The sequence below is a fragment of the Oncorhynchus masou genome, chromosome 12 (assembly GCF_036934945.1).
Source record: "Oncorhynchus masou masou isolate Uvic2021 chromosome 12, UVic_Omas_1.1, whole genome shotgun sequence".
NCBI lineage: Eukaryota > Metazoa > Chordata > Actinopteri > Salmoniformes > Salmonidae > Oncorhynchus > Oncorhynchus masou.
The window spans coordinates 13273450-13283751 of NC_088223.1; the positions used below are offsets into that span (position 1 = coordinate 13273450).

General features: G+C 42.5%; 1 protein-coding gene across 2 annotated transcripts in view; it reads right to left on the minus strand.

Annotated features, from left to right (window-relative positions):
* LOC135549579 (tumor protein D52-like) overlaps positions 1–8492 on the minus strand; it is a 39812-nt gene extending 31320 nt beyond the window's left edge. For both annotated transcript variants that reach the window (XM_064979669.1, XM_064979668.1), the window contains exon 1: positions 8354–8492. In XM_064979669.1, coding sequence (XP_064835741.1) covers positions 8354–8372 — 19 coding nt within the window. In that variant the 5' untranslated portion in view covers positions 8373–8492. The remainder of the gene's footprint in view (positions 1–8353) is intronic.
* Between the last annotated feature and the right edge of the window lie 1810 nt (positions 8493–10302).

Here is a 10302-nt window from a genome sequence, read left to right on the forward strand (position 1 = left end):
TTTGTCCTGGGATATACACAGAGTTGTTATTTTACCTGAAATGCACAAGGTCCTCTACTCCGCCAATTAATCCGCACATAAAACGGCCAACCCGAATCGTTTCTAGTCATCTCTCCTCCTTCCAGGCTTTTTCTTCTCTTGACTTTACATTGCGATTGGCAACTTTTGTAAATTAAGTGCATTACTGCCACCGACCTCGTTCGTCTTTCCGTCACCCACGTGGGTATAACCAATGAGGAGATGGCACGTGGGTACCTGCTTCTATGAACCAATGAGGAGATGGGAGAGGCAGGACTTAGAACTGACTTCTATTTTAGCCCTTGGTAATGCTGACACTCGTTGGCGCGCGCGAGCAGTGTGTGTGCAATAATTGAATATGTATGTCTAAATTTATTTTGCAACGTGAGCAGTATAGTCAGCCTGTGAGAGGACACTGTAGTTAAAAAAAATGTTATACCTTTATTTAACTAGTTAAGTAACCGATGGAAACTGTGGAACTGACAGAAGGGGAAGAACAGGGTGTCTGCTATCAACTCAGGTCATCTAAACAAGCACAGGTGGAGAAGTATAGCATAACCGAACTGGAGCCATTCCTTAGATAACTCTTCTCAGTTACACCGGTAAACCGTACAATGAAGCCCTTCCCCACCTCCTGGTAAAACAGTTCCTTTTCAGGCCTTTGTCGTAGAGGGTAGCTGAAAAAAAATATATATATATATATATATATATATATATATATATATATTTTTTACCCTTTTTTCTCCCCAATTCCGTGGTATCCAATTGGTAGTTACAGTCTTGTCTCATCGCTGCAACTCCCATACGGACTCAGGAGAGACGAAGGTCGAGAGCCATGCGTCCTCTGAAACACTACCCAACCAAGCCACACTGCTTCTTGACATAATGCCCACTTAACCCAGAAGCCAGCCACACCAATGTGTCGGAGGAAACACCGTACATCTAGCAACCGTGTCAGCGTGCACTGCACCCGGCCTGCCACAGGAGTTGCTAGTGTGCAATGAGACAAGGATATCCCTGCCAGCCAAACCCTCCCCTAACCAGGATGACGCTGGGCCAATTGTCCGTCGCCCCATGGGTCTCCCGGTCGCGGCCGACTGCGACAGAGCCTGGACTCTAACCAGGATGACGCTGGGCCAATTGTCCGTTGCCCCATGGGTCTCCCGGTCACGGCCGACTGCGACAGAGCCTGGACTCTAACCAGGATGACGCTGGGCCAATTGTCCGTCGCCCCATGGGTCTCCCGGTCGCGGCCGACTGCGACAGAGCCTGGACTCTAACCAGGATCTCAAGTGGCTCAGCTAACAACTGAGATGCAGTGGCTGCAAAAGAGATACCACTCTATATTCATACCAGGGGAATGCCTCAAAAAGGTGTCTTAAAATAGCCATAAATGTACTCTTTCATCTGAATTTATGCTTAATGTTTGAAACCTAGGCCCTGTGGCTGATAATAGTCATTTGGCTCCAGATACAGATCATCACTCCTGTAGCTTTTACCTGGAGCTCTGGCAGCCAACTGAACCTCTCACTCTATTGCCATGACAGCTGCCTAAGAAGAAAAACCGTGGACTAGTGGTCACGACACCCTGATGAAAACCTTGGCAACGGAGCCAATTCATATCCATACACAAGAGTTCACTGTGACAAACTGAGTTGAAAATGGACGAAGGTAATAAAAAGGATTGCTTTTTCATATTTCCAGTGGTATGTCAAGAACGCTGACTTTTGCAGGCTATTAAATGCCAGGTCTGCTTTTGATAAAAAACTACTTAGATGCAATAGCATCATAAAAAGATGCAATGTTATCAAAAAAAAAGACATACTACAGAACGAGCAGATTGACTTAGTATCCTGCACAGTATCCTGCATAGCAGATCACTCAATTTCTGCTGAAAGAAAAGAAGGTCACAAAGGCCTTCCTACCTGGCAGCCCCTCCTGCAGAGTACACAAACCAGACTGTCTCTGGCATCATCCTGTTAATCTGTTGTTTAAACAACACGTGGCTCCCTGGCCTGTATACCTGCTGCAGCGAGACGTGAGCAGACAGACATGAAGGGAGAGGAGGAAGGAGAGGGAGCCACGAGGCAGATGGCTGCCCAGCAGGACAGAGACAGAGACAGAGACAGAGACAGAGACAGAGACAGAGACAGACAGACAGACAGACAGACAGACAGACAGACAGACAGACAGACAGACAGACAGACAGACAGACAGACAGACAGACAGACAGACAGACAGACAGACAGACAGACAGACAGACAGACAGACAGACAGACAGACAGACAGACAGACAGACAGACAGACAGACAGACAGATAGATAGATAGATAGATAGATAGATAGATAGATAGATAGATAGATAGATAGATAGATAGATAGGAGGGGGTGGGGGATGGAGTCAAAGCCAGGAAGGATGCATTCAGCTGCTACAAGTCTGACCATGCATCAAACCAAGCGGTAGGAGGGAAGGAGGGAGGAGAACAGGGAAGTGGTCAGAGGGGTGAGGGGTCATAGGGGACTGGAGAGAGGAAGCAGAAGCAGAGAGTGTTGCTGCTGCTCAACACGCTCAAGAGGCATAGGCTACTACCTGAATTGCTCTTGTACAATGTGTAGCCTAGTTCTGGGCGTAAAATACTAGGCTAGACATGTAGAGACAGGATTTGTTTACAACGTTTCAGAGATGGCAGTAAAACTGAAGAGTGCTGGTAGACTACAAGCCAACATCCTGTAAACAAATGACCCACAAGAACAGTGGTAACAATACACGTCAGTGTCGCTTACCAACTAACAAACATTACTATGTCAACAGGCTACGCCTTCATCCAAACTGTGACAATTGAATTATGACTGTCTACATAAAGCTAAAAATGTCTATCATCACAAAGCTTTAAAAGGACGAAAGAGATACAGTAAACGGTAATCAATGGGTTATTGATTCAAGCCCAGAACAATCTGTATTTGGTACACAGTAAAGTAGGTGTGACACATCTAAAGGTGTGGTGTGACGGCGTTCCAGCAGCAAACATATGGTAAGGCTTATTTTCAACCAACTTCAGTGAAAATAACAGCAAAGCAACAAAGCAAAAATATATTTCTGTAAAATATCGGAGAATTAATATTATATATATATATATATTGTTAACCAATATTATGACTCGTTTTCTTTCTTTTGTTTTTTCAAAAGCATGCAACAAAGTAACAGTTAACTTGAGGTTGGGTTTTGAAGTTGAGGACCAGACAGAGACTTCCTTGTTCTTTGAATTTTGGAGAAATAAACAAGACATGAGCATTGTACAATATTGAACTACACTACATGGCCAAATGTATGCGGATACCTGCTCTTTGAACATCTCATTCCAAAATCATGGGCATTAACATGGATTTGGTCCCCCCCCTTTGCTGCTATAAAAGCCTCCACTCTTCTGGGAAGGCTTTAATATGGAGTTGGTCCCCCTTTGCTGCTATAACAGCCTCCACTCTTCTGGGAAGGCTTTAATATGGAGTTGGTCCCCCTTTGCTGCTACAACAGCCTCCACTCTTCTGGGAAGGCTTTAATATGGAGTTGGTCCCTCTTTGCTGCTATAACAGCCTCCACTCTTCTGGGAAGGCTTTAATATGGAGTTGGTCCCCCTTTGCTGCTATAACAGCCTCCACTCTTCTGGGAAGGCTTTAATATGGAGTTGGTCCCCCTTTGCTGCTATAACAGCCTCCACTCTTCTGGGAAGGCTTTAATATGGAGTTGGTCCCCCTTTGCTGCTATAACAGCCTCCACTCTTCTGGGAAGGCTTTAATATGGAGTTGGTCCCCCTTGGCTGCTATAACAGCCTCCACTCTTCTGGGAAGGCTTTAATATGGAGTTGGTCCCCCTTTGCTGCTATAACAGCCTCCACTCTTCTGGGAAGGCTTTAATATGGAGTTGGTCCCCCTTTGCTGCTATAACAGCCTCCACTCTTGTGGGAAGGCTTTAATATGGAGTTGGTCCCCCTTTGCTGTTATAACAGCCTCCACTCTTCTGGGAAGGCTTTAATATGGAGTTGGTCCCCCTTGGCTGCTATAACAGCCTCCACTCTTCTGGGAAGGCTTTAATATGGAGTTGGTCCCCCTTTGCTGCTATAACAGCCTCCACTCTTCTGGGAAGGCTTTAATATGGAGTTGGTCCCCTTTGCTGCTATAACAGCCTCCACTCTTCTGGGAAGGCTTTAATATGGAGTTGGTCCCCCTTTGCTGCTATAACAGCCTCCACTCTTCTGGGAAGGCTTTAATATGGAGTTGGTCCCCCTTTGCTGCTATAACAGCCTCCACTCTTCTGGGAAGGCTTTAATATGGAGTTGGTCACCCTTTGCTGCTATAACAGCCTCCACTCTTCTGGGAAGGCTTTAATATGGAGTTGGTCCCCCTTTGCTGCTATAACAGCCTCCACTCTTCTGGGAAGGCTTTCCACTAGATGCTGGAACGTTGCTGCGGCGACATGCTTCCATTCAGCCACAAGATCATTAGTGAGGTCGGGCACTGATGTTGGGCGATTAGGCCTGGCTCGCAGTCGGCGTTCCAATTCATCAGAAAAGTTTTACATGAAGTTGGAGGTCAGGACTCTGTGCAAGTCTGTCAAGTTCTTCCACACCGATCTCGACACACCATTTCTGTATGGACCTTGCGGTGTACATAGGGCATTGTCATGCTGAAACAGGAAAGGGTCTTCCCCAAACTGTTGCCACAAATTTGGAAGCACAGAATGGTTTGGAATGTCATTGTATTTTGTAGCATAAAGATTTCCCTTCACTGGAACTAAGTAGCCTAGCCCAAACCATGCTCCAGAGTCCTATGGAGGCGAGCTTTACAGCACTCCAGCTGGCGCTTGGCATTAAGCATGGTGATCTTAGCCTTGTGTGCGGCTGCTCGGCCATGGAAACCCATTTCATGAAGCTCCCGACAAACAGTTATTGTGCTGATGTTGCTTCCAGAGGCCGTTTGGAACTCGGTAGTGAGTGTTGCATAGTCACATACTTTTGTATATATAGTGCATAACATATCGGTTGTATTAGGTTCTACGTTGCCATTCATTCAATAACCATATCTTATTTCATTGTCAGAGTAATAAAGACAAAGACTTCCAGGACTAACCGGTCCCGTTCTGTGCGGTCTAGCTGTTGTTCCTCCTATACGTTTCCACTTCACAATAACAGCACTTACAGATGACCTGGGCAGCTCTAGCAGGGCAGCTCTAGCAGGGCAGCTCTAGCAGGGCAGCACTGACTAGTTGGAAAGCTGGCATCCTATGATGGTGCCATGTTGAAAGTCACTGAGCTCTTTAAAAATATATTTTTTTTATTTAACTAGGCAAGTCAGTTAAGAACAAATTCTTATTTACAATGATGGCCTACCGCGGCCAAACCCGGACGACGCTGGGCAAATTGTGTGCTGCCCTGTGGGACTCACAATCACGGCCGGATGTGATACAGCCTCTTCAGTACGGCCATACTAATGCCAATGTCTGTCTATGAATATTGCGCTGCTGTGTGCTCCATTTTATACACCTGTCAGCAACGTACGTGGCTGATTTAGTCGACTCATTTCAAAGGAGTGTCCACCTACTTTTGGCCATGTAGTGTATCTTGTTTTACTTGTATTGTATATCAAACCTTTTTACAAGCTCTGCAGAAGGCTGAACTTGCGTTGGCTAGCATATGCTACCAAATATGTAGTGAGAGGAAGCCCACTAGCGGGCAGTGGGAGAAGATGGAACGTGGTGGATTTTGGCCAACATTCTGCACATTTTCTCATCAATGAAACATTTGATCTTAATACAGTTTTCTGTTCCCAAAACTAGAAAAGGTTATGATAACACCGAACCCAAACCAGCTGCTCGCATGCGCCATCGTGCATAAATGTATTTTGTCCCACCACACCAAACATGATCACGACACGCAGGTTAAAATATCAAAACAAACTCTGAACCAATTATATTAATTTGGGGACAGGTCGAAAAGCATTAAACATGTATGGCAATTTAGCTAGTTAGCTTGCACTTGCTAGCTAATTTGTCATATTTAGCTAGCTTGCTGTTGTCCTGGGATATAAACATTGAGTTGTTATTTTACCTGAAATGTACAAGATCCTCTACTCCGACAATTAATGTAAATCTGTTTTGCAGCTCATCATATGGCAGGACTACTCAACTGGTGGCTATTCAACTTCATTCATTTAGACTGGCCCTTTAATCAATTCTGAACATTAAAAGATATGCAAAACAAATCCCACATTCTGTGCCAAAATGACAAGTACCATTGTGTTTGTCTATAGTGTGGTTTTCAGCGGTTTTGAGCAGTTTCTAGTTCCTATGTGGCATGTTGATCATTTTTTTCATCATTTGAATTTGTCTCTAGCTTTGTAGTATTTATTGAGATGCTTAGTTTTCAGATCATTTAAAAAATGACCTAATTACTTAAGACAATTTTAATTGTTGTTTGAATAAAATAGTTATCAATGATTATCTAATTTTCAATTATTATGTAAATGTTTTGGTTGAACTGAGCTCCTCCACTTCTTCCCTAATAACTTTTAGCAACATTTCATTTAAAAAAAAACAGTGCTTTAATGGTGTGTGTGCGTTTCTTTTTTTATACAGTTCTTCCGAAGAATTATGGCATGTGGAAAACGTTCGGCCCCCCTGAAATGAACCTGTTGTTTACCACTGGCCCCTGTAAGAAGATAGATGAATAGCCCTGTCAAATGGTATCGCCAATGCTGCCATAGGCCTACAGTATGATGGCATTACTGGCCTAATGGGCATCTGAAGCAGAGAATAGCTAAACTCATTGTTTACATGTTGAGCTGTATGTTCTCAATTTAAAATGTTACCAGTAGACAATGTATATGAGGCAAACCATATACCAGATTTTGTACATGTCTTTTAAATGCTGACATATAAAATAGTTTAGTGCAAATCCAACCCTTGTAATTTAGGTACATTATGAAAATAAAGACATGACAATTAGGCTACAAGAGATGAGCATTACAGGAAACATTTGAATTTCATTACATTTAATTTCATTCGTTTTAGCAATATTGCTTTCAAAATTATTGCAGTCGTTCCCATAGATAGACCAACCATGTGTATCACTGACCCTGAAAAAACGAGTGACTAACACAGCTAGCTTTTTAAGTAAATAATATGCTGTTTTAGAAAACATTTTGTTGGCTTTATAATCGTGTGAGAAAATTAACTAGCTAGTAGCTAGCTAGTTAGTTATACCTTGGTAGCGTACAAGGTTTTCTGGCTTTTCTCAAAATGAACCTCATTGTGACTAGCTACTTGTTGTCCCTTATGCTAGCCTTTACAGTCAAACACCACTTCAGAAATGTCACAAATATTGATATGACCACCACTGTAGACCATTTATCCCCTCTTGTCACAGATTTAGCTCTTCTCGAAATAAAAGCTGTGAAAACCTGCAAACTTTCTAAAATGTTTTGTCACCAGTGTTATGTTGACATCCTTAGTCCTCACACAGTCTCTCCTACCGCGCAATCTCTCCTACCGCGCAATCTCCCCTACCGCGCAATCTCCCCTACCGCGCAATCTCCCCTACCGCGCAATCTCCCCTACCGCGCAATCTCTCCTACCGCACTAATCTGGACAGCACCTTCGGAGCTCCGCCCAAGTAAGGCATTTGATTGGTTTGACGTGTTGTGACGTGTTAGTGATTTACACCGGGTTCAAAACCCTCTTTAAACTGATTTCTGCAATTGAACCAAAATTATAACGAATCCCGATGGGGTAACCCAGACACGTCACTGGGGCTATAAACTTGAAGCACCCGTTAATAAACGTTGCTTTCTCACCACCACATAAGGGCAGTGGGAGAGGACGGAACTAGGTGAAACCGGGCCGACATTTTGCTAATTTTCTCATCGATTAAACATTTTATCTCAATAGATTCGTCTGTTGCCAAAACATAAATATGTTACGAACACAATGCACTAAGTTTTAAAGATTTGCGTTTGTGCACACGAGCACTTCACACGTTCCTAACGGAAATATGTAAATACATGCTGCAACGCGCCAATAGCATCTCGCTAGCTCGTGCTTGGCCACTTCCTTCCTTGTTTTGCCCACTATGCTTAATTTGCTCCACTATAAACGACACAGATGAACTACGTTGGTTACTTATAAATATATTTCTGTCTGTGATGGAACTTCCACAGGCTTCCCGGGGCTAGCATACAGCTAGCTGGTAAACTTTGGTTTAAAACAAACTAAACAGTGTTTAAAAAAAATGCTTGTCAGTAATATGAATGTAATTTTGCAATGTGTGCTATGGCAAATACATTACCTTGATCTGCTTCCTCCATCCTTACGTTGTATGCTGTTTCTGCTATTATTTTTGGGGTCAAAAAGCTTGCAGGTTCCCCACTTCGCTCCAGCAGTATTGCGCACTCACATGCTGCTAGGCAGTAGGGGTGGGGCCCTCTGTGACGTCAAGCCGTAGAGTACGTAGAAAGTGTAAACAAGAGCCAGGCACGTGGTTAATTTTTTAATAATACAAAGCAGAGTCAAGGAGTTATCCAGCTAACTTGCCTAAATATTCTGAAAAACATGTTTTGGGGGAAAGATAAGCTTGAGATGGGCATGGTCTAATTGCCAAAAACACATATTTCAAGGGCCAGCGAGAGCTCACCACATTAATCAAACGATCTATTTCAACACACAAAACTATCTATTTTGGGCTCCCGAGTGGCAAAGAGGTCTCACTGTATCTCAGTGCTAGAGGCGTCACTACAGACCCTGGTTTGATTCCAGGCTGTATCACAACGGGCCATGATTGGGAGTCCCATAATGCGGAGCACAATTGGCCAAGCTTCGTTGTAAATAAGAATTTATTCTTAACTGACTTGCCTAGTTTAAATAAAGGTTCAATTAAAAAAATACAAAATAAACACCAAGCCTGATAAACTAATATTTCACATTTTGCTATGGTATATTTCTTCATATGCATGTAGGATAGCCTAATTGAGATCTGTCTGAACATACATTAATGGTTTTAATGTGTGGCAGACGGATCTTCTAGTCTACTTCCGACTTGACTCAGACTGTAACCATAGACTTCCTTGACTAGATCTATATATTAATCATTTAAGAAAGATCTAAGTACAGAGCCTTCTGAAGGTATTCATACCCCTTGACTTATTCCACATTTTGTTGTGTTACAGCCTGAATTCAAAATGGATTAAATAGATTTTTATCTCACCCATCTACACACAATGCCAAAGTGAAAACGTGTTTTAAGACATTTTTGCAAAATTATTGAGAATGAAATAGAGAAATATCACATTTACATAAGTATTCAACCCCCTGAGTCAATAATTGTTAGAATCAACTTTGGCAGCGATTACAGCTGTGAGTGTTTCTGGGTAAGTCTCTAAGAGCTTTCCACACCTAGATTGTGCAACATGTGCCCATTATTCTTTTCACAATTCTTCAAGCTCTGCCAAATTGGTTGTTGATCATTGCTAGACAACCATTTTCAGTATTTGCCATAGAATTTCAAGTAGATTTAAGTCAACAGTAACTCTGCCACTCACTGTCTTCTTGGAAAGCAACTCCAGTGTAGATTTGGCCTTGTGTTTTAGGTTATTGTCCTACTGAACGTTTAATTAATCTCCCAGTGTCTGGTGGAAAGCAGACTGCACCAGGTTTTCCTCTAGGATTTTGCCTGTGCTTAGCTCCATTCCATTTATTTTTTATCCTGAAAAAGTGATACACCATCCAAAGCAGTTTTTTTTTTTACCCATCTACCAATAGGTGCCCTTCTTTGCGAGGCATTAGAAAACTTCCCTGGTTTTTGTGGTTTAATCTGTGTTGGAAATGTAGTGCTCGAATGAGGGACGTTACAGATCATTGTACTGTATGTATGGGGTACAGAGATGAGGTAGTCATTCAAAAATCATGTTAAACACTATTACTACACATACAACTTTTTATCAAAATTTTCTCCTGAACTTATTTAGGCTTGCCATTACAAAGGGGTTGATTACTTATTGACTGAAGACATTTCAGCTTTTAATTTTTAATTAATTTGCATAATTAAAAAAACAAACATTATTCCACTTTGATATTGTGGGGTATTGTGTATAGGTCAGAGACAAAACATATCAATTGATCCCATTTTAAATGCAGGCGGTAACACAACAAAATGTTGAACAAGTCAAAGGGTGTGAATACCTTCTGAAGGCACGAGTGAAATAATGTGGCACGAGTGGCCTTGACACACCTGCCATTATT